Genomic DNA, 24,629 nt, shown 5'->3' with positions numbered 1-24,629 from the left:
GGGGAGGAAAAGGGGGAAGGAATAGGTAGGGACCTCTCTTTCATAATAGTCCAGATATCTACCTCAACTTTGATAAGTTTTACTATAGGCCACAGCAACGCGTGGCAGGGCACAGCTAGTTATTAATAAGCCAATTATTTCTGTATAGTGCCTAATACATTTCAGTTACTTTTATAAATAGGTTTTTATTATTTCCTTAAAACTCAGAAAACCTGTGTTGTTGATCAGGTTACGCTGTTGCCTTTTCCAGAAAAGGTTCCTCATGCCCAGGTCTGACAGTGGCACCCATATGGTTAAACAAGTCAAAAGTTGCTTCTGCCACGAGCATGATGGTAGTCATCCAAAATAGATGGTTGGCCCGGAAATTCCTCTTTATGCAAGCATGTAGGCATCAGCAGCATCCCCCTCCTCGGCTATTTGTTTGAAAATACCTTGAGATCGTACAGCTTCCATCGATTCTAGTTTTAGGCTAAGAAGTAAAGACATTATTCCCCTTTTTTTCCCATGCCAGGTACAATGTGGGCTGTAGTCACCAACTTCGGCTGCAAAGAAAGAAAATGAAAGAACTCCAGGAAGCAAATTATGCCCGTCGGCGACGTGGACCTCGGCGCAGCAGCTCAGAGATTGCTCGAGCCAAGATCCAGGGCAAACGTCACAGGGTGAGGGTGCAAACCCAACTCTTTCTCTTGCATACCCAGGAGACAATACTGTGATGGCTTGATATGAAAGAGGCATGTGGCATAGTTTTTTAGCTACCACATTATACAGTATGTATGCTGCCTAATAAAGTACAGCTGCAGTCCTATTCCATTTGGGAATCAGTGAACATGAAAAAGCCTTAACATATTGAACTGGCTGAATGTACTTGATAACTTATTTCCTCCTGTGTAGCTCTAGGGAAGTAATACTACCCCTCTATTCTGCCTTGCTCAGACCACACCTGGAATATTGTGTCCAATTCTGGGCACCACAATTCAAGAGAGATATTGGCATGCTGGAATGTGTCCAGAGGAGGGCGACTAAAATGATCAAGGGTCTGGAGAACAAGCCCTATGAGGATCGGCTTAAGGAGCTGGGCATGTTTAGCCTGAAGAAGAGAAGGCTGAGAGGAGATATGATAGCCATGAATAAATATGTGAGAGGAAGTCACAGGGAAGAGGGAGCAAGCTTGTTTTCTGCTTCCCTGGAGACTAGGACACAAAACAATGACTTCAAACTACAAGAAAGGAGACTCCATCTGAACACGAGGAAGAACTTCCTGACTGTGAGAGCCGTTCAGCAGTGGAACTCTCTGCCCCGGAGTGTGGTGGAGGCTCCTTCTTTGGAAGCTTTTAAACAGAGGCTGGATGTCCATCTGTCAGGGGTGATTTGAATGCAATATTCCTGCTTCTTGGCAGAATGGGGTTGGACTGGATGGCCCATGAGGTCTCTTCCAACTCTATGATTCTATGATCCTACATTGTTGCTAAGATTAAACAGGCACATATCAGACTGAGCCCTGTTGTATAGACAAGGCTTTTTAGCAACTGGGTTGTAGGTTTTTCGGGTTGTATGGCCATGTTCTAGAAGCGTTCTCTCCTGATGTTTCACCTGTATCCATGCTGGCGAAACGTCAGGAGAGAACGCTTCTAGAACATGGCCATACAGCTCGAAAAACCTACAACAACCCAGTGATTCCAGCCATGAAAGCCTTCAACAATTAATTTTTAGCAACTATTCAGAAGGTGTCCAGCTCTTCTCTAAATTCTTTCCAAGTAACATCTAGTGCAATACAGATTTTGTACTAACATCTGGCATTTCCAAAATTGGAAGCTTGCTTCCTACTGTGTGACATATTGAAGGAATTGCCAGTGTCATCTTTTGATGTTTTCTTTGAGGATTCACAGGACCGCCTCTTATTCTTGGGCTATACTTGTTTGAGTTCTCCTATGAAGCATTCCCTCTTTCTGTGTTTTCTGTTGTTTTGGTTTTGCAGGGCCAAGAAGATTCAAGTAGAGGATCCGATAACTCCAGCTATGATGAAGCTCTGTCCCCTACGTCCCCAGGACCCCTTTCAGTGAGGCCTAGTCACGGTGACCGGGACCTTGGCAGCTCAAATATGATTCAACCTATCCCTGACCTCCATGGCATCAATCCAGTTTTCCTATCCAGCAATCCCAGCCGCTGGAGTGTAGAGGAAGTGTATGAATTTATTGCATCCCTACAAGGCAAGTTCACCTCCTCCTTTGCTTGTTTTTTTTTCAAAAGAGAAGACATGCTCAGGCTTTAGTTTTGAGAAGTATAATAGACTACAGGCACACTTCAGCTCTCCTGTCCAATTTGTAAAAGGGTGAATCATACACATTTCTCATGTGAACCAGTTCGCCCATACCTGGTTTAACCCAATATTGTCTATACTGATTGGATTGCAATGGAAGGAGACTGAGCAAGTACTAACTCTCCCCTTACAAAACCTAATTATATGGTGCAATTGGATGCTCAAAATAGGGTTAGTACGAAAGTTGTTGCCTGTGGCACGTGACTGCTCGTCTGTGTTAGTATACCATAATGATGATAGATGTGATGTGTTTAGTCTGGTATTTTTTTGTCTCGGATCCCTTCATCCCAATATGTGGATGTGACAGCATATTTAAGAATCATTGTGAGGTATTTTGAACTTGAAAGCACCTTATGCGGTATTGCAGATGTGGAACTGTGGAGGGTTAGTGGGCTGCACTTGCCAAACAATAAAAGAAAGATTTTAAAATGCATAGGGGGCATACAGGAGTAGTTTAACCATGTTTTAAGTTTTGTTTTCGGTTTTTTTTTTAAGCTGCTCTTTGGCTGAAATTTGTAAATGCTCTCTGGACCCTCTAGTGCAGGGGTTCACTAACGTTTTAAATAGAGGGCCAGTTCACAGTCCCTCAAACTGTTGGTTTTGCAGGGCCAAGAAGATTCAAGTAGAGGATCCGATAACTCCAGCTATGATGAAGCTCTGTCCCCTACGTCCCCAGGACCCCTTTCAGTGAGGCCCAGTCACTTGAAAGAAAGAAACATAATTTGAAAGAAAAAACATGAATAAATTGCTATGCACGCGGCACATATCTTATTTGTAGTGTAAAAAACACTGCTTACAATAAAACGAGGAACAGTGTTAACAAATATAAACTTATTAGTATTTCAATGGGAAATATGGACCTCCTTTTGTCTGATGAGATAGGATTGTTGTTGTTATGTGCTTTCAAGTCATTTCAGGTTGGCCCGGAGTGAGGGCTGGGTAAATGACCTTGGAGGGCATCCAGCCCCTGGGCCTTAGTTTGAGGACCCCTGCTCTAGTGGATGGTTTGGATCACAACAGAGCAAAAATTGTATTGCCAGAGGCTTTCACGACCAGAATCACTGGGGTGTTGTGTTCTTTCCAGGCTCTATGGCCATGTTCTAGCATTTTCTCCTGATATTTTACCTGTATCTGTGACTGGCATCTTCAGATCCATTTTCTCCAGGAGAAAATGTTGCTAGAACATGGCCATACAGCCTGGAAACCACATAACACCCTGCTGCAAAAATTGTTTTTGTCCCCCGGCAGGTAAGTTGGTCTCAAAAAGTGAAAATGCCCCCCTCCCGTATACTTGCTAGCATGTATTTAAGGGTGTTCTAGAGCAGTGTTTCCCAAAATGTGCTCTCCCGTATACTTGCTAGCATGTATTTAAGGGTATTCTAGAGCAGTGTTTCCCAAAGTATACTTGCTAGCATGTATTTAAGGGTATTCTAGAGCAGTGTTTCCCAAAGTATACTTGGTAGCATGTATTTAAGGGTATTCTAGAGCAGTGTTTCCCAAAATGTGCTCTCCCGTATACTTGCTAGCATGTATTTAAGGGTATACTTGCTAGCATATATACCCTTATACTTGCTAGCATGTATTTAAGGGTATTCTAGAGCAGTGCTTCCCAAAGTGTGCTCTCCTAGGAGTTTTGGACTTCATTTCCCCAGAATCCCAGGTCATTGGCCAAGGCAGCGGAGGCTTTTAGGAGTTGAAGTCCAAAACACCTGGGGGACTGGAGTGTGGGAAGCACTGTTCTAGAGTAAACTGAACAAAAAAATGGCACTCTTCCTGTTACAGATTCAAAGTCTTTCTCATTCTTAAATTCAAAGTATAGATGAATATAACAATGCCCAGTCTTCTTGCTATTGTCCCTTACAGGGTTTCTCTCCTGTTTGAATCCTTTAGGTTGCCAGGAGATTGCAGAGGAGTTTCGCTCTCAGGAGATTGATGGTCAGGCCCTCCTCCTTCTGAAGGAAGAGCACCTCATGAGTGCCATGAATATCAAACTGGGCCCTGCTCTCAAGATCTGCGCTAAGATTAACATTCTCAAAGAGACCTAAGAACATGGAAAGACAGACTGATTCCCTCTTGTAGACTGCGACTCTTGCCCCAGCTTTTCAGCGTAGAGGGAACTGATGGAAACCAAGCTCTTATAAGCCTGTCCCTTGGTGCTACATAGAGAACAGCTCCCTTGGAGTCCTTAAAGCATCTCATGTTGCCTGCAAGTTCTCTATCCTCTGACTTGTTCCTGAGGGCAGCATGGCAAAGATGCTGATTTATTCTGTGCTGAGGCTTCTTAGTGGAAGGGGTGAGGGAGCCATTTTTCTTCTCAGTACCAGAGTTTTTGGATGTTCATGTTCTCCTTCCCATGGGATTTTTCTTCTGCACAGATTCACAGAGGATCAACACACCTTGCTTATTTTTTCTCTTGCCGAGGAGGGGAAGCTGAAAGATTACATTTGGAACTGAAGTTTTTAACAATATCATGTTCCTTTCTTGGTGTTGACTGGAAGTCAGTAGCAAACTGACCATCTAGAACACTAAAGCTAAAGTATTGTGGATCATTTGAAGGAGAAGAGCTTGTTCATTCCTAATGGAACCCTTCCCTAGACAACAAGAGCACTTTTGGCTATGGCATCAGAGGAGAATGTCTTTTAAAGATCATATAATTCCACTTGTTTGTGTTGTGTGTTTTGGAGATACCACCCCAGATCCAAAGGAGAATCTAAGTGTACTGAACTCCAGTTGTTTCTATCTTGCTTCTAAAAGTTTTCTTTGTTCAGTTTTGTACTTTGCCCTCCCCCTGAGAGAGCATTTGGGACAAAAGCTTCTTCTTGCAGGTTTGTATCTCTTATCAAAGCCTGTATATTTTTCTTTATTATACAAATATTCTGTTCCTCAGTAAAAAGAATGCTTCAAAAACAGAGTTGCTATTTTTTCTGAGCCTGATCCTTCCCCTGACTACCAGCTTTTTTGATACCTGGCATAGATATCAAGTGTAGTGGCATTGCTTTGCTTTTGTCTTCTCTCTTGTATCACTGAGCATCACCAAGGCCTGTTATAGGATTTGAATGAAAGCTTAATGAAGAGATGTTAAAACAATATATTGAAACACCAATGCAGACTCTTTAACATTTCTTGAATCTTTTTGTAACCTATGTGTCTGTTGTACTATCGGAAGAGATTAGAGTAGGATAGTTATTTCCACGATTCTGCTAGTGTGTTTGGAACAAGCCTGAAAGACATAAATTCAATAGCAAGACCCAGTTCCATCTTTTACTCCATAAAACCTTTCTATTGAATTTAGAAAGCTTCCCAGCACCTGTTGGATAATTGCCATGACTCTTGGCTTGTTCCTTCTCTTCCAGATAACTACTTCAGCGTGTATTGCCTTAAAACACAACATGTTTGGCTAGAGGACGGCTTACAGTTATAAAAGGTCTTGGTACATACTTTATCTTTCTAGCTGAAGGTTTTTCAGAAAAAGAAATGTTTTGTTCCCCTAGCTTTTCTGGATGTTGCTGAACTGTAGGTTCCAGCAGCCCTCGGCAGCATGGTTGATGAAGTTGTATTGTGGCAACATCTGCCGAGCTATTTGATTCTTGCAGATGTTTAGTGGGAAATTGTCATGAATATTGCTATAGCACAGTAGCTTCTTAAATGAAGAAATCTGCAAGATGTGAGAAGGCTGTACAGTTATCATGAAGCAGTTTAGTACTCTTGTTCTTTGCTCAGTTCACACCAAACTAACCAATAAATGTGGAACATACAGTGTCAGAAGGACTTGGAGCAGTAAATATTTTCTAAATGAGCATCTTTACTATCTGTGCTGATGAACTGAAAACACACAGTTTAGGGCTTTCAAAGCCATTTTATTTTTAAAGTCTATGTTTTTGTACAAAGTCTCTTAAACACCACAGTGAAAAAGTGTCTGTTGCAGTGACCCACTTTCTTTAAGGGAAAGGCTTGACTAATCAAGACTGCATAACTTGTGTCTCTTTCACCTCATCAAAAGCTTCGACTCTCTTTTTGAAAAGGACAAATTGACCCAGAGATCTATTTCTCATTAAGACCACCAGCTCCTAACAGGATAGCAAATAGAAGTAGGTATCCTCTCCCATAGAGCTGCAGTTCCTAGCAAATTCAAGTGAATTCAGGAATCCCAATATTTCTTGAACTAAGTTACTATACCTTCACCAGAAAGGGATGTGTTTTGAGCTGCAGCTTTCCACTCTTATGAGGTAGCTGTCCTACGTCCACCTGTCCAACTCCAAAATTAACAGAACTATGTCCCATCCCTTCAAAGCAAATACAGAAACAGGATGGATTTGATATCCCTCATTAAGAGCAGATAGCAGTAATAGCTGAGACACATAGTAACAGTGGAAGTTTCTTGAGTCCCATCAAAGTAAAAAATAATAATTAAAATCCTGGCAGGAATCTGGTGCTTCACATCTCTATCTTTGTATTTATTTCATAGTCCCAAAGGCTTGGAGCAATGAATTCAAAACAACATACATTCTTTGGCAGTTGTCTTTATCCATCCTGCCTTTGTCTTGTTAAATCCTACTCCTGTTGAGGATCAGTCTTTGACATGTGGCCACAATCATGTTCACAATTAAAGCTGAATGATCCATTACGTTACTAAAGTGTTTCAAGGGAATGGCATCACAGGAACTGTTTTGCTATAGGCTGTCTTAATTCTCCAGCTTCAATTCACTTCTGGACCTTTTCTCAAAATATACATATTATTGGCAGGTTCCTTTGCCAGTGATCAAACAAAACCCAAATGTACATTTAATACAGGCTTTGGTTAAGAAAAGCAGATAGAGGTTCAGATGGTACGTCAACTGCACGTCAGGGAAGAATTAGAAAACGCAAGGAAAACTTGCAAGATGTGAAAATGTACACCCGAATAGCGGGGGGCGGGGAGAACACCCCAGTTCTTTACAATAAAGTCTATAGAAAATACTCTCAAAACCAGCTGCCCTAACCTTTCCATCTGCTTGCTAGCACTAATTTCCCTGCATTCCAGGCCATTCCTTCTCTTACATAACAGATATGCTGGTCCACTCTCTGTAATTAAGACATCTAATTGTCCACAGGTCATGTAAAATCTGAGGCTTTCCAGGCAATGAAGTCTGTTTTGCTACACAAGGCCCTGACAATTCCCCTTATTCCAAAGCTCATTAGAACACCTTTGCATTCGTAAGTCCTGCCCCTATTTGCATCAGCAGAAAGGAAAAATGGGACCGTCTTGGTGAAAGCAAGCAGTTTAAAGGGGCAACTAGAAAAGACAGAAAGATGAGGGGGGAAAGTGGCTTAGTGCCAGCTGCTGATGCGAAGGACTGGTCACAGAAAGAAATTGGAGAGATCACATGGGTAGTAAATGGTCATCTCGCTCTTCCGACTCATCTCCAAGCTGATCATCACCAACACCACGATATGCAGCTGGTTCATTTCGTGGTTTGGACCGGCACACAAAATCACAGCCATCCTGCGAACACAGATTAATGCTGTGAGACTACAAGAAATGGTTGGAACTTCATCTTAGTCTGTTATAGTCCATATTGGGAAGTTACACTTTTTAGAATGATTGATTCTAGCCTCCTTAATCTTGAAGATACATGGAAGAAACTCAAATTAAGCACAAATGATTCTAGGAAAAATGCATCAAGGAACAGTGCTCTTGGTGCAAGCAACCAAGGTTAAAAGAGGATCCATAGTATGCTAATACTAAAATCTACAAAAGAATTCACCTGTTATCTTTAAAAGCCCAATGCAACCCCAGCATGGAAACCAGGGAGCCAAAAAAAACCCCACACCTCATTGGCTGCATTTGGACAATAAAAAACAGGGCTTTTGAATGTAATAGTGAAAGAAGCGGAGTAATGTTAAATAAACTGGTTTGTTTTTTAAAATTGAGGTGTCCCAACTCAGCAGCTTTTCACATACTGCTCGTTTCTCCTGCAACAAGCCAGTGAAACAAACATGGATTCTCTCTTGGGCTACTTGGGAAAGAATCAAGCAGTAACATGGGTTTCTGTTAGGTTCAGCTGACCTATCTGTTTGAACTGGATTATATGAGTTTACACTGCCAGATAATATTGGATAAGCAGATAATCTGGGATCAGACCCTGGGATGTAGAAGGGTCCTGGGAACAATCAGTACTCATGAGTATACTGCTGATGGATCGGGACTCCCTGATTTGTTACTATATATATCAGGTATGGGCAAACTTCAGCCCTCCGGGAGTTTTGGACTTCAACACCCACAATTCCTAATTTCTGGGAGTTGGAAGTTCAAAATACCTGGAAGACCGAAGTTTGCCCATGCCTGGTATATATCCATGTAGAGCTCCAGAAATGTTAGCCAAAAACAAACTCGAAAATCTGTGTTGATTTATTCACAGGTCAATTTAAATACTCCCCCTTCTCTAAGTGGAGTAACAAAAGCATAGTACAGGAGTTCCTAAAACAAAGGTCCATGGGCTAGATGTGGCCCCCAAGGTAATTTATCCAGCCCCCACACTAAACTTTAGAACGAGCCCCCTGCTTAAAAGTGTTGCCTGACATAGTATGTCCTAGGAAGAGGGTAAAAGAATCACAAACTGCCTCGCCTCTACTTACTGCTGTGCTGCTTTCCACCCCTTTTGAATCTCTGGAAGGGAAAATGGCAGTAGCCAGGGGTGCACTGGTTGGTCCCCCCTCTGTGGAATGCCTTATATCAAAAAGTGTAATTTTGGCTCACAAATCTGTACCCAACCTTTACGTTAGGTCGACTTATACACAAGTAGATTCATTATGTCTAATTTGTCAATAACTGCTTTGAGGTTAAGATAAACTATGGTGTATTGTATTGGAGATATCTTTTGATGTGTGGTTCTTTGCTTCACAAGAAAAGTCCAGAACTCTTCCTCAACTGTGCTTAGCCCCTTCCACACAGCTGAATAAAATCCCACATTTTCTGCTTTGAACTGTAATATATGTCAGTGTGGACTCAGATAACCCAGTTCAAAGCAGATATTCTGGATTATATGGTTGTGTGGAAGGGCCCCTTGAAGAAAGGAACAGGCCTGAGATTTGCTGCAATTCCTTTGTGCACATTTTCAACAATATTTCATTTGATGCTGGGACCCTGATAACTCAAAGCACCCTGCAGCTCACTTCCATCATGCCAACCCATGATCTCATGACATATTAGCAGATCAGCCAGGTACCGAAAGCAACTTTTTCCCAGCATTGTAAGGTCTTGGAATATGAAATTTTAGAGAAAATCATCACAGGCTGTGACTTCCATATTGCAAAGACAAGTGCTTTACTACTTACTGCCACTAGGTTGCCCAGATCTTGCCAGAAAGCAAAATGGGGAAACTGTTCCATGCCTTTTGCTCCCACTACCAGACGCTGGTAAAGAAATCCTCCAGTGATATACACTGCAACCAGCGATGCAAATCTGGAATACAAATTCAAAATACAAATATATCAGGAAGAAAACTTTTATGTTTATAGAGAAACCTCCCTACACATGTGTTCTTTATTCTGAAATAAGCTGGGAAGATGCCAACAGTTGCCTTGCAGAGTTACAAATACACATCCTTCAGTGTACAGATTCATTATTCCTGAGCAGGTAAGTCAAGTTCACACTGCCACTATAATATCTGATTTTGAGATTTATTTATTTTTTGTCGTGTCAGGAGCGGCTTGAGAAACTGCAAGTCACTTCTGGTGTGAGAGAATTGGCCGTCTGCAAGGATGTTCCCCAGGGGACGCCTGGATGATTTGATGTTTTTATCCTTATGGGAGGCTTCTCTCATGTCCCCGCATGAGGAGCTGGAGCTGATAGAGGGAGCTCATCCACCTTTCCCCGGATTTGAACCTGCGACCTGTCGGTCTTCAGTCCTGCCGGCACAGGGGTCTAACCCACTGTGCCACCGGGGGCTCCATGATTTTGAGATAAGACCCATGAAGTAAGCAACTGTAGGCGAATTCAATTTTCAAAAGGTAGTCCTGTCCCAAAATTAAATTGTTTAATACCTTTAAATCCCCCTGATATATAATGATATAAGACAATGAGTGCAGTGCAGTGCTGAGGATTTTAGATAAACCTACATGATGAGCAATATGGAGCCAACACTTAGATGTGAGTCTTCTGGAGGACAGGCCAAGCTGCTCTCTAGCTCAAAGATATAGAAACACTCGTTGATCTTCTCCCGCTCTTCTGTGACCATAGTGAAACCAGTCTGTTTGGGTAACATAAAATATTCATGAAAGTCATCAATATATGCATTACCCCCAAAATACAAACAGGACAGCATCCTTCCTTCCCTTTAGCCTTCTGAGACACCTAGACTATCCTCACTGGTGAGTTCATTTCAATCGGGCAGTATTTCTCTTGCTAGCCAGCAAGAGAGGTGATCTCTTTCACAGTATTACCTGACAATACAGGCTTCACATTTTAACCAATTTTAACATAAAGAACTAACTGCTGGTGAAAACTTGCCCAACCAATGGAATGCTGAAGCAGGAAAGAACATAATTGCTATTCTGATCTGTTACCATCCCTGCAGAAATGTATAATCTTATTCTTTTGAGCATGTAACTCAGCTCAAATGCACTCAAAACTGGAGATACGATAATGAGCAATTACTCCCAGGCAGGAGAAATTTGGTCAAAAAATAAACCCTGGACTCTTTTAACTTCCCCATTTTTAGTAACTACTCACTGCTAGTGTTTTCCGGTTACAGTTGATCATTATTATGGCTTTTCTCTTCTCTTTGTCACAACGGCTATTATAGCGATCTCCCCCTTTATAGATCAGCATAATCCACTTACCTGTCAAGACACAAATACAAAGAATATGAAGCACATATTCTACAGGTAGTGTAACAGAGAAGATCTGCTGAGGAATTGGGCAATCTTACTTCCACTGGCGAGGTGGGTCTCGTTGATTCGCCCCACCGCTACTTTTTTCTGCGTTGCATCCTCCTGCACCAAACCAGCATAGGGACTACTACCAGAAACTTCTCGACACACCCGGAATGTGTAGGTGTAGGTATCACTACCACTTTTACTCTCTGTTTGAAAACTGCAGGAGGAAACACCAGAGGTATTATATTTTAGAACTGTAGAGATTCCACCCTAAGGAATAATTACAATACGTTGCATGATCAAAAATCTGAAAGAACTGGAAATATATTTCCCCCCTCCCCCCGGCTTTTCTGAAAACCCAAATTGGTGTTTGTTTCTCAAATGAAGGAACAACATCTGCTCATTTCATGTGTTTTGAGAAGAAAGGCTTGGAAACGTTCCCTCTTATTTGGGCTACTACTCCTACAGTTCCACAGCCAGCATGGCCAATGGCACTAACACAGAAGACAATGGATTCCTTAAATCACAACAAACACAAATCCAGTACAAGTCGTAGTACGGCTCCGGCCCAGCTTACTTATCCGAACGTATCTCTCTCTATGTTCCACCTCGTAATTTAAGATCTAATGGGGAGGCCCTGCTTTCGGTCCCACCAGCGTCACAAACGCGTCTGGTGGGGACGAGTGGTGGCCCCTCGCTTGTGGAATTCGCTTCCCAATGAGATTAGATCGGCGTCCTCCCTCCTCACTTTTAGGAAAAAACTAAAGTCGTGGTTTTGGAGTCAGGCTTTTGGCTAGTGGACTTAGCAGCACTTAGACACTGAACCGGACCATAGGATTATGACAATAGAAAACGGATATGTGATTTTGATTAGGCGACTATGTTAGTATATGAGTATGTGATTTTAATTAATATTATTGTTAATTTTTATGTATTTGATTTTATGTTGTTGTATTGACATTATGGCACTGAATTGTTGCCCATGTAAGCCACCCTGAGTCCCCTCTCGGGGGTGAGAAGGGCGGGGTAGAAGTGATGTAAATAAATAAATAAATAGTACATAAATCACAAAGGTAAATGGTTTTTTTAAGCTTATGTAATACAATATTAAACGTATAACCAACTTATATGATGCAGCACTGAGCAATATACAATGAACAAAAAACTGTAGTTTATACAGTGATTTTACATCAGTAACAAGAGTAGTGTCTTTCTTGCTGTAAAGCAGACTTCTCTTAAGGGCATAAGATCCCTTACTTTAGAGAAAGATACTCTTGAGTGGAGTTTCCAGCCCCTTGTAAGAGGATATCCATGTAGAGGATTTCCAGACTAATGTCTTCCTCAGGTGGAGAAATGTGAAGAGTACAATGAAGTGGACATCAAGTTCTCCAAACTAATAATTCTTCCTCAGGTGGATAAGAATACAATGAAACAGTGGATCTAAAGGGAATATACACAGGTGGCTAGAACATGTTCCAAAAGGGATAAATACTTCTATATGTTGCTAGCATGTAGGGCGTACAAAACAAAAGAGGCATAGGTACTTACATCAGGTTCTCCTAAACCGTGCTCTGCAATGATTTGATTCTGTAGCAAGTACATGGCTGACAGGTAGAAACTAGTATATAAAGTGAAGCAATTAAAGGGGCCCAAACCAGGTAGAGCAAGTAATGAAAGTGTTAAAGAGCTATACACTATAGTTTACAGGAAACACTGGTATGAAATGGTGTCATTTAGACCATTGGGATGTACAGTTTTAAGGGTGAAAATCCAAAAGGCTTCACGCTGTAATAATTTAGTACCCAAATCCAAATTAGAGGGGGGGGGGGGGGGTGACAACCTCTAAAACCAGCACCCGGAGTGATTCTGCATTATGATTTAAATCAACAAAATGTTTATAAAAATGGAGTCAGCGGAGTTTTTTGTTCATTGTATATTGCTCAATGCTGCATCATATAAGTTGGTTATACGTTTAATATTGTATTATATAAGCTAAAAAAAACATTTACCCTTGTGATTTATGTACTACGACTTGTAGTGGATTTGTGTTTGTTGCAATGGCACTAACACCCCACTCAAGTCAAGTCAGGGACTCCTAAAATCTCCCAGCCAGCATGATCAAGTGACTTCTGGATCACTTCCTGTTTCCTAACATCAATTGTTCAAACATTCCCTTTAAGCCACTGGCCTCTGTTTCATTTATTGCATCACAATCATCTCTTTTCTGAGCAAGCCACTTTTGCTCCAAGCACTGTACCTCATGTTGGCAAGTGGCTCCAATCTCTTCAGCAGTGCTTTTTCCTTGGTGGATTCATGCCCTTCCTCACCAACTAGATCACATTTATTCTCAACAGTTGTTGAGGCGGTTATGATGGCAAGCACCACAGCATGGAGACAAGCACGGGCCAGGAACATTCTATAATAACTTGAAATAAAGTAGAGAGACAACAAGTGAAGACACACTGTTAATATGGCACTGACTTTTGAGTTCCAGAAAATCAAAAGGACATTGAAGGAATCTGGGACATGACTACTCTCATAGGAATGACAAGACAGAATTATAGGGCGCTGGGAAAAAATTGCCACTTAAGGGAGGGATTTGTACCAAGTACACCAGGACCATTCTCCAAGACAATAATAAATTCAGGTCCACATGACAGGAGACAGCCAGCACATTCACTGGCTAGTATTCTCTTCCACTTTTTTCCAGCCCTTACGTAAACACCTTTCAAAAAGGCAACTGGGATCGCTCAGGCTAGGTTGACTTCAAATGGTTAACTCTTTTGAACTTGCAATTCTTTGCACTGAAAGATTTGAAATTTAAAGACTTTGAAGTGGCACTATGTTATGAGTCACTTTCTACATAGGGAAATGAAAATGGTTTAAATGATATGTTCGCCGGGGGGGGGGGGGGGGGGAGGAAGAAAAATGATAGCAGCAGAGCATGGCACCCTTGCTTTAAACATGGTGAAAGGGTCACATTTAACCTGAAGCTTTCTTTCCTAGACGGACCCTGAACTGACCATGAGGTTTGTACTAGATAAAGTTTAAAATCAGAAAGAAGAGCCTGCTCTATAGAATGGGCAATAAGACAGATACTGTAATACAGGAAAAATCAGAGAAAGCCTCAATGTACAAATAATAATAATAATAATAATAATAATAATAATAATAACTTTATTTGTATCCCGCACCTAGCTTCCCGAGGGAACTCAGATGGGTTTCCAACAAACAACTGCACTGTAATTTAAGACATTTTTCTTTCAGGTATATTGCAGGGGAAGTAGTGAAACCTACCTGGTGATATATGATGGTAATTATGTCTATGTAAGTGCTTTTGGGATAGGCCTAAATACCCTAAGATGCTAGATGTAGTCTGATCTTGGAAGCTAAACAGGTCAGCATTTGTATGGGTTACCATAAAAAATCTGGAAATATGTTTGGTGAAGCAAGGACTGCTGTAATTTAGATGTCTCTTACATTTGAACATCAGTGAGATTGGATTGGCGTCCTCCCTCCTTACTTTTAGGAAAAAAACAAAGTTGTGGTTTTGGAGCCAGGCCTTCGGCTAGTGGACATAGCAGCACTTTAGACACTGAACCCGGACCATAGGATTGTTATGACAATTGGAAACGGATATGTGACTTTGATTAGGCGACTATGTTAGCATACGAGTATGTGATTTTAATTAATATTATTGTTTTAATTTGCTATGTATTTTTACACTGTTGTGTTGATATTATGGCATTGAATTGTTGCCCATGTTAGCCGCCCTGAGGCCCCCCCCCCCCCGGGGGGGGGGTGAGAAGGGTGGGGCAGAAATGATGTAAATAATAAATAAATAAAATAAATAGTGCTGTGGTAGTCACTATATTTATGCAGCTTTTGACAATGGGATAAATAAATGTATGGAAGATAAGACTAGACTACCCTGATCTTTGGCAGTTCTTATGACTGATGTTCAGAGAATATGTACATATGTATTATAGTTACTTTAAAGTTGAACTGGAACCTTTTTATTGTTCCAAAGTCCAGCAACAGTGTCCTGTTCAAATGAGGAGACTGGCTAGAACTGCCAGGAAGATTGAATCACAAGATTAATGCAGGAATCTGATGAGATAGATTCTGGACTCTAAAGTCCCTAAAAGACAAAAACATGTAGTCTAGAGCTCTACCTCAGGAACGCCACAACTGCAAAATGAGCACAAGCAACAGACTTTCCAATGACACACAAAGAACTATTAATAATGTGTCCCTTGAACCAACAGATGTGTTTCATATCCTCTTTTTAAGACCTCTTGAAATAAATGACAAGTAGTTCTCATTTTATCAGCACATCCAGTGCAAGTTCCCATCCCATTTCGAAGACACCTGCTTTCTCTTGAATACTAATTACAGACATGTTTGTTCAGGTATGGTCACATTCAATCATGACATTAACGTTTTTCTTTTCTGAAGCTGTATTTACATTGTTAAACAGCACTGAACAAAGTATCATCTCAGAAGTGGAGATTCCCTTTGAACATGGTTATAGATGATCCCGCCTACATTTCAAGACATTCATACGTGAGTAAGTTAACAAAGGCTTCTATGCACTATGAACTTTAGTATTAGTTGTTTTATGTGACTGTGAAATGTTCTGAGTTAGTGCATTCCAAACAAAAAGTTTGTTTTTGGCAAGATTTTATTCAGAGATTAGTCATTTCCTTCTTCTTGTCCTGAAAGAATGCAATTTGCCCAACAAGATTCAAAGCCTTGCTTCTGAGTTCTTGCCCAGCATATTCACCCAAATTTGGAGAAATTGTAATAAACAGATCAGAAGGACAATTAACTTCAGTCTCTCATGCTCAGCTATGGACACAATCCAGACACAGTTGAAGGAGATTGTTTATTGTTTGTTTGCAGCTCTAAATGGAATTCAGGAAGCTTAAAAGGGCTCAACTGCAGTGAAGACCTAGGACAGACCCTATCAAATCAAATCAAATCATTTATTTTGGTCATTGACCAGTACAAACAGACCCTATCAGTGTTTAAGCATTTCATTACGTAACACAATATTTGTTCCTGTGATATGTCATTTCCTAATTGGTTTTAATTGTGATTTTAATAGTGATTATAATGTTTATATGTTTTAATGTGAATTTTAATTTTTAACTTAAATGTATTTCATTGTCTGTTGCCATATGTAAAGCCGCCTTGAGTCCCCTTCGGGGTAGAGAAAGGAGGGATATAAATAGAGTAAATAAATAGTATCATAAAAAACATGGAAACAGTGTATTCAACTGCAATAGCTTTGTTTTTATGGGACATTCTGCAGCACAATTTGCTATACTTTTTCAATGAATATCTCATAGTCTCAACCAATTCAATATAGTTTGTGGCAGTCACAAAAACAAAGTTAATAGAGTATAACAACTACTTTCAAAGTAAGCACCACACAGTTCAACAGGAAATAACCCTTTCAAACCAGGAACAAAATTATTTTGTTACATAGTGTAATAAGCAAATAAAAGGGGAATCACTTTCTGACTTATGTTCAGTAATGGACGCAATCCAGACACAGTTGAAGGGGGATGTTTATGGTTTGCTTGCACTCTCAATTGAATCCAGGAACCTTAAAAGGGTTCAAATGAAAGACGGACCCACTCGGTGTCTTAGCATTATGTACTATTTTGAAAATGTTTATTTTAAAGGTTATCATTCTGTACTCTAGAGACAGACAAGGGACGCCCAAAAACCTCTGGCTTTTTGGGGCCAAGCAAGTACTTCAATCAACAAGTGTAACTCCCCCTCAACTGCAAAAATGTTGCAGGCTTCACAAGAGAGGGGAGCAGAGGCACATGGATCTGAGCCCCGCGGCTTTGAAGCCTCCATGCCATTGCCATTAGAAGTGCAAAAGCACAGCATTTGCCTACATTGCCTCCTGTAATACTAAGCCATGCCCTATGAGAAGTGGCTGAGGGAGCTGGGTGTTGTTCAGCTTGGAGAAGAGAAGGCTGAGAGGAGACATGATAGCTGTGTTTAGAGACCTGAAATGATATCATGTTGAAGAGGGGGAAAGCTTGTTTTCTGCTGTCTTGGAGACTAGGACTTGGAGCAATGGATTCACATTTCAGGAAAGAAGAGTCCACCTGGACACCAGGAAGAACTTCCTGACTGTAAGAGCTGTTTAGCAGTGGAACTCTCTTCCTCAGAGTGGGGTGGATGCTTTCTTTGGAGGCTTTTAAATAGAGGCTGGATGGCCATCTGTCAGGTGTACTTTGTGCTTTTCCTGCATGGCAAGAGATTGGACTAGATCAGCATTTCTCAACCTGGGGGTCGGGACCACTGGGGAGGGGGGTCGCAAGGGGGTGTCAGAGAGGAATCATCAAAGACCATCAGAAAACACAGTATTTTCCATTGGTCATAGGGGTTCTGTGTAGGAAGTTTGGCCCAATTCTATCGTTGATGGGGTTCAGAATGCTCTTTGATTATAGGTGAACTGTAAGTCCTAGTAATTACAACCCCCAAATGTCAAGGTGTTCACATTTGGGAATACTGAGTATTCGTGCCAAGTTTGGTCCAGATCCATCATTGTTTGAGTCCACAGTGATCTCTGGATGTAGGTGAACTACAACTCCAAATTCATGGTCAATGCCCACCAGACCCTTCCAGTATTTTCTCTTGGTCATGGGAGTTCTGTGTGCTAAGATTGGTTTAATTCCATTGTTGGTGGAGTTCAGAATGCTCTTTGATGATAGGTTAACTATAAATCCCAGCAACGACAAATGACAAAATCAATCCCTTCCAACCCAACCAGTAGTGCCAAATTTGTTCCAGTGAATGAAAATACATCCTGCATATCAGATATTTACATTACGGTTCATAACAGTAGCAAAATTACAGTTATGAAGTAGCAACGAAAATAATTTTATTGTTCAGGGGTCACCACAACATGAGGAATTGCATTAAGAAGGTTGAGAAACACTGGGCTAGATGGGCCATGTGGTCTCTTATCATTTTATGATCAGGAAGTTCTTCCTAATGTTTGTGTGGAATCTCTTTTTGTACAATTTGAATCCCTTACTCCGAGTTCTAGTCACCAGAGCAGCAGAACACAACCTTGCCCCCACCTCAGTGTGACATCCTTTCAATATTTAAACATGGCTATAATGTCCCCTCTTTTCTCCAGGTTCCCTAAGCCACTCTTCATAGAGCTTGCCTTCCAGACCTTTGATCACTTTGGTTGCCCTTCCCTGAATATTTTGCAGTTTGTCAATATCCTACCTGAACTGTGGTGCTACAGTATTCCAGTTGAGGTCGGAGCAAAGCAGAATAGAGTGGTACTTTTACTTCTCTTGATCTAGACACTGTGCTCCTAGTGATGCAGCTTATAATCCCATTGGCTTTTTAAACTGCTGCATCACAGTGTTGACTCACAGTGTTCAGCTTGTGGTCTACTAGGACTCCTAGATCCCTTTTACATAGATTGCTTTCAAGCCAAGTTGTCCCTCATCCTATATCTGTGCATTTCATTTTTATTGCTTAAGACTAGTACCTTACATTTCTCCCTGTTGAAATTAATTTTGTTGGTTTCTCTCTTTTTCCCTTTCTTGTAAGTGCCCCTTTTAAATCTTAGGTTCAACTGAAAATTCTCTAGACATCCATTCTGGTTTCTTGAGGCACCTCCTAGTTTCCATCCTCGCTGGAACTGTTTGAAACTGTGCCTACAATACCTCACTTTTCAGAAAGTCTCATCCATCACGAACTCCTGATCATGGGATCACACTCGGGTTTTCCCAAAGTTTACTGAAGTTGGCTTTCTTCAAGTCTAGTGTCTCACTAGGCATGTCTTCTTTCTGCTGTATGTGGCAGCCTCTTTTTCTGGAGGTTTTTAACCAGAGGGAGCATGGCTATCTGTCAGGAGCGTTTTGATAAAGTGTTACTGCATGACAGAATGGAGCGGCCCTTGGGGTCCCTTGCGACTGTATGATTCTATGGCAGATGAATGTAAGATACTCCACTTTGGCAGAAAAAACAAAATGTAAAGATACAGAATGGGGGATGCATGGCTCAAGGACAGTACATGTGAAAAAGATCTTGGAATCCTTGTGAACAACAAGTTAAACATGAGCCAACAATGTGATGTAGCAGCATAAAAAGCCAATGGGAGTTTGGCCTGCATCAATAGGAGTATAGTGTCTAGATCAGGGGTCCTCAAACTTTTTAAACAGAGGGCCAGGTCACAGTCCCTCAAACTGTTGGAGGGCCGGATTATAATTTGAAAAAAATGAATGAATTCCTATGCACTCTGAACATATCTTATTTGTCATGCAAAAAACACTTAAAAACAATACAAAATGAAAATGAAGAACAATTTTAACAAATATAAACTTATTAGTATTTCAATGGAAAGTGTGGTCCTGCTTTTGGCTGATGAGATAGGATTGCTGTTGTTGTTGGTTGCTTTCAAGTCATTTCAGACTAAGGTTGACCCTGAGCGAGGGCCGGGTAAATGACCTTGGGGGGCCGTATTCGGCCCCTGGGCCTTAGTTTGAGGACCCCTGGTCTAGATCTAGGAAAGTATTGCTACCCCTCTATTCCGCCTTGGCTAGAACACACCTGGAATATTGTGTCCAATTCTGGGCACCACAATTCAAGAGAAATATTGACAAGTTGGAATGTGTCCAGAGGAGGGTGACTAAAATGATCAAGGGTCTGGAGAACAAGCCCTATGAGGAGTGGCTTAAGGAGCTGGGCATGTTTAGCCTGAAGAAGAGAAGGCTGAGAGGAGGTATGATAGCCATGTGAGAGGAAGCCACAGGGAGGAGGGAGCAAGCTTGTTTTCTGCTTCCTTGGAGACTAGGACACGGAACAATGGCTTCAAACTACAAGAAAGGAGATTCCATCTGAATATCTGAAGCCCTAAACGGTTCTGGCCCTACTTACCTCTCCGAACGCATCTCCACCTATGAACCGACTAGGACATTAAGATCGTCTGGGGAGGCCCTGCTCTCGGTCCCGCCTGCATCGCAGGTGCGGTTGGCGGGGACGAGGGACAGGGCCTTCTCGGTGGTGGCCCCTCGGCTGTGGAATGCCCTACCTGTGGACATCAGACAGGCCCCTTCACTGCTGAGATTCCGGAGGAAGGTCAAGACTTGGCTTTACGAACAATGGTGCAATGAATACACGAAGATGGTACAACCGAATATAGGAATTGGTATAAGGATTATGATTACGGACTCTGATTCTGATCTGTTTGCTGAGGCTTATGATAATGATTGTTTTGATTTGGTATATTTTGTATAATGTGTTTTTAATTGTCTTTTTGATACTGTTGTGATAACCTTTACTATGTAAACCGCCTTGAGTTGCCATTTCGGCTGAGAAAGGCGGTATAGAAGTAAAGCAAATAAATAATAATAATAATAATAATAATATGAGGAAGAAATTCCTGACTGTGAGAGCCGTTCACCAGTGGAACTCTCTGTGGTCCCTTGGTGGAGGCTTCTTCTTTGGATGCTTTTAAACAGAGGCTGGATGGCCATCTGTCAGGGGTGATTTGAATGCAATATTCCTGCTTCTTGGCAGAATGGGGTTGGACTGGATGGCCCATGAGGTCTCTTCCAACTCTTTGATTCTATGATTCTATGAATTTCCTGACTGTGAGAGCTGTTCAGCAGTGGAACTCCCTGCCCCAGAGTGTGGTGGAGGCTCCTTCTTTGGAAGCTTTTAAACAGAGGCTGGATGGCCATCTGTCAGGAGTGCTTTGAATGCAATTTTCCTGCTTCTTGGCAGGGGGTTGGACTGGATGGCCCATGAGGTCTCTTCCTACTCTTTGATTCTATAAGCAGAGCCACGGAGGAGGAGGCGGCGATGGAAAAAATGAAGAGGCTCTATGGAAGGCATATGGAGCGAAGGAGCCCCGAGGGAAAGTGGGAAAGAGGGAGGACGCCCCTGTCTCTCACCTGCGGCTCCAGCCACCGGTGGCCCCTCGGCTGCGAAGGAAGCCCGCCCGAAGAGGAAGGGAGGGAGCCGGTTAGCGGGAGCCCAGCGGGGCCTCGTGACGCCTCATGCCGACCCGAAAGGAAGCGCCGACAGCCCCGTGCGCCGGAAACAGGAAGCGGGCCGGAAGCAAGCACGCCAACAGGGGCGGGAGGTGACTGTGTATGTGTGCGTGCGCGCGCGCGGCCTCGACCTCTACAAGGATTGGTTGCCAGGAGGCCACTTGCTCCAATCAGGTTCCGCCCACTTCCTGTAAGGCGGGGCTTTCCGTCTGACAGGCACCTTGACGCCCAATCGGTGAGGAAATAAATGACACCCTCTCAACCAGGTGCCCCACCCCCAACGTCACGAGACTCTCGCGCGCCGCTGCCTCCTCTGCTCCTCTCCCGCTGGGGGCGCCATAAAGCGAGGCCCAAAGAGAGCGGTGAGCTCTGCTCTCGAAGAAGCCCCCCTGAAATGCTCTGAAGAAGCCAGCCAAGCCTCCCCGCTGGAAAGCAGGCCGATATGGTTCACTCTGATATGACTGACTGTCATGAATCAAAGAGTTGGAGGCCGCCGCAAGGGGATACTGCCGGTCTGGGCCTTCAAGGTCTAACGTTGCCTCCTAGTCTCTGGCAGACCGCCCCTGTGAAGTGGGGGTGACATAGAATCATAGAATCAAAGAGTTGGAAGAGACCTTATGGGCCATCCAGTTCAACCCCCTGCCAAGAAGCAGGAATATTGCATTCAAATCACCCCTGACAGATGGCCATCCAGCCTCTGCTTAAAAGCTACCAAAGAAGGAGCCCCCAACACACTCCGGGGCAGAGAGTTCCACTGCTGAATGGCTCTCACATAGATGCAGGCGAAACGTCAGGAGAAAAATTGCCTCCAGAACATGGCCATATAGCCCGGAAAAACCTACAACAACCCAGTGATTCCGGCCATGAAAGCCTTCGACAATACAAGTCAGGAAGTTCTTCCTCATGTTCAGATGGAATCTCCTCTCTTGTAGTTTGAAGCCATTGTTCCGCGTCCGAGTCTCCAGGGATGCAGAAAACAAGCTTGCTCCCTCCTCCCTGTGGCTTCCTCTCACATATTTATACATGGCTATCCTATCTCCTCTCAGCCTTCTCTTCTTCTGGCTAAACATGCCCAGCTCCTTAAGCCGCTCCTCATAGGGCTTGTTCTCCAGATCCTTGATCATGTTAGTCGCCCTGCTCTGGACACATTCCAGCTTGTCAATATCTCTCTTCAATTGTGGTGCCCAGAATTGGACACAATATTCCAGGTGTGGTCTAACCAAGGCAGAATAGAGGGGTAGCATTACTTCCCTAGATCTAGAGACTATGCGCCTATTGATGCAGGCCAAAATACCATTGTATTGTCGAAGGCTTTCAAGGCTGGAATCACTAGGTTCTTGTAGGTTTTTTCGGGCTATAGGGCCATGTTCATGGTCTCCTCCTTTCTGTTGAAATTGTCCACATGCTTGAGGATTTCAATGGCTTCTCTGTGTAGTCTGACATGGTGGCTGTTGGAGTGGTCCACCAAACGCAGCATTGCCCAAACACGAATCAAGGAACATGAAAGGCACTGCAGACTACTTCAACCAGAGAAGTCAGCCATAGCAGAGCACCTGATGAACCAACCTGGACACAGCATATTATTTGAGAACACAGAAATGCTGGACCACACCAACAACCACCATGTCAGACTACACAGAGAAGCCATTGAAATCCACAAGCATGTGGACAATTTCAACAGAAAGGAAGAGACCATGAAAATGAACAAAATCTGGCTACCAGTATTAAAAAAACTCTAAAATTACAACAGCAAAACAACAGAGAGGAAACAATCAAAGACATCTAATCACCTCTCAACCAAAGATTGCCCCAGGCACTGCCAGGCTATCAAATGCTAATGAAGGTGGTAAGCTGAAACATTCACACCTAGCTTCAGCAGAGAGCTCTTTGCCCCACCCCAGTCATTGCACAGATATATAAACACATTTTTCTATTTCCAACAGACCTCACTACCTCTGAGGATGCTTGCCATAGATGCAGGTGAAATGTCAGGAGAAATGCCTCTAGAACATGGCTCTATAGCCCGAAAAAACCTACAAGAACCAAAATACCATTGACTTTTTTTTGCTGCCACATCACATTGTTGGCTCATGTTTAACTTGTTGTCCACGAGGACTCCAAGATCTTTTTCACACATACTGCTCTCGAGCCAGGCATCGTCCCCCATTCTGTATCTTTGCATTTTGTTTTTCCTGCCAAAGTGGCGTATCTTGCATTTGTCACTGTTGAACTTCATTTTGTTAGTTTTGGCCCATCTCTCTAATCTGTCAAGATGGTTTTGAATTCTGCTCCTGTCCTCTAGAGTATTGGCTCTCCCTCCCAATTTGATGTCGTCTGCGAAAGGGCAAACAGCCAGGAGGAGATTGCTTCACCTTCAGCCCTGGAAAGTAAGGTTGCTTACCTGTAATCATGTTTCTTCTAGTGGTAACTGTGAAATTCACACCTGTGGTATTTCCCTGCGTCCACGCAGCTGACTCGGATCTTTCTTGAAAGCTTTTCCTAATTAGGGACTCCAGCCCCGCCCATCTACTCCTAATAAAGCCAGGCAGCGGGGCTTGGAGCCTTAATTCCGTACCGCGAAAGACAGTCGGAGATAAAAGGCATGACAGAATGTGGGGAGGATGGGCGGGTTGTGTGAATTTCACAGTTACCACTAGAAGAAACATGATTACAGGTAAGCAACCTTACTTTCTTCTGCGTGGTACTGTGAAATCCACACCTGTGGTAGACTAGCGAGCAGTCCCACGGATGGCGGGTGTCATGCTAGTGCAGAAAAAAGTACTGCTCTCCCAAAAGCCGTCTCCTTCTTGGCAGCTAAATCCAATTTATAATGGGAGACAAAAGTATGCGGTGTTGACCATATGGCCACTCGACAGATATCATGCAGAGGCACACTGTGCAAAAAAACCATGGAGGGTGCCAATGCTCTAGTGGAATGAGCATGGATCTGAACAGGTAAGTCCAGTCCTGCCATTTCGCAAACTAGCCAGATAGCTGCAACTATCCAGGCCGCCACCTCTGGGTAGAAACAGGAAGGCCCACAGTATCCCTACGGTACTCAACAAAAAGTCGTAGGGACTTCCGTAATGGAGCTGTGCGGTGGACATAAAAAGCAAGAGCCCTCCGCACATCAAGAAGGTGCAAAGACTGCTCCAGGGGAGTAGAAGGATTTGGAAATAAGGTTGGAAGGACAATGTCCTGAGACATATGAAACTATGATGCTGCCTTAGGTAAGAAGGAAATGTCTGTGCCCAGCATGACATCCTTATGAAATTTCAGGTAAAGACTATCGACTCAAGAGCCATAAGCTCGCTAGCGCGACAAGCAAAAGTAATAGGCACTAAAAATGCCGTTTTCCATGATAGATGGAACATGTCAGAAGTGACCATTGGCTCAAATGGTGGTTTCGT

General features: G+C 42.7%; 2 protein-coding genes across 4 annotated transcripts in view; one reads left to right on the top strand and one right to left on the bottom strand.

Moving 5' to 3' along the window:
* PHC1 (polyhomeotic homolog 1) overlaps positions 1-5,224 on the top strand; it is a 44,180-nt gene extending 38,956 nt beyond the window's left edge. For all 3 annotated transcript variants that reach the window (XM_067464077.1, XM_067464076.1, XM_060763460.2), the window contains 3 exons: positions 512-659; positions 1,976-2,207; positions 4,208-5,224. In XM_067464077.1, the coding sequence (XP_067320178.1) occupies positions 512-659; positions 1,976-2,207; positions 4,208-4,362 (535 nt within the window). In that variant the 3' untranslated portion in view covers positions 4,363-5,224. The remainder of the gene's footprint in view (positions 1-511; positions 660-1,975; positions 2,208-4,207) is intronic.
* A 929-nt stretch (positions 5,225-6,153) lies between these two features.
* Positions 6,154-21,299, bottom strand: M6PR (mannose-6-phosphate receptor, cation dependent). The gene is made up of 7 exons (XM_060763459.2): positions 21,121-21,299; positions 13,431-13,598; positions 11,227-11,390; positions 11,028-11,137; positions 10,415-10,545; positions 9,632-9,758; positions 6,154-7,799 (listed from the first exon to the last, which is right to left on the bottom strand). Exons 2-7 carry the CDS (start codon positions 13,586-13,588, stop codon positions 7,677-7,679), a joined length of 813 nt encoding a protein of 270 aa, XP_060619442.1. The 5' UTR covers positions 13,589-13,598; positions 21,121-21,299; the 3' UTR covers positions 6,154-7,676.
* Between the last annotated feature and the right edge of the window lie 3,330 nt (positions 21,300-24,629).

This window comes from Anolis sagrei, chromosome 2 (assembly GCF_037176765.1).
Source record: "Anolis sagrei isolate rAnoSag1 chromosome 2, rAnoSag1.mat, whole genome shotgun sequence".
Taxonomy (NCBI): Eukaryota; Metazoa; Chordata; class Lepidosauria; order Squamata; family Dactyloidae; genus Anolis; species Anolis sagrei.
Note: the sequence above shows the minus strand (reverse complement) of the source record. Positions and strands in the feature narration are given on the sequence as shown.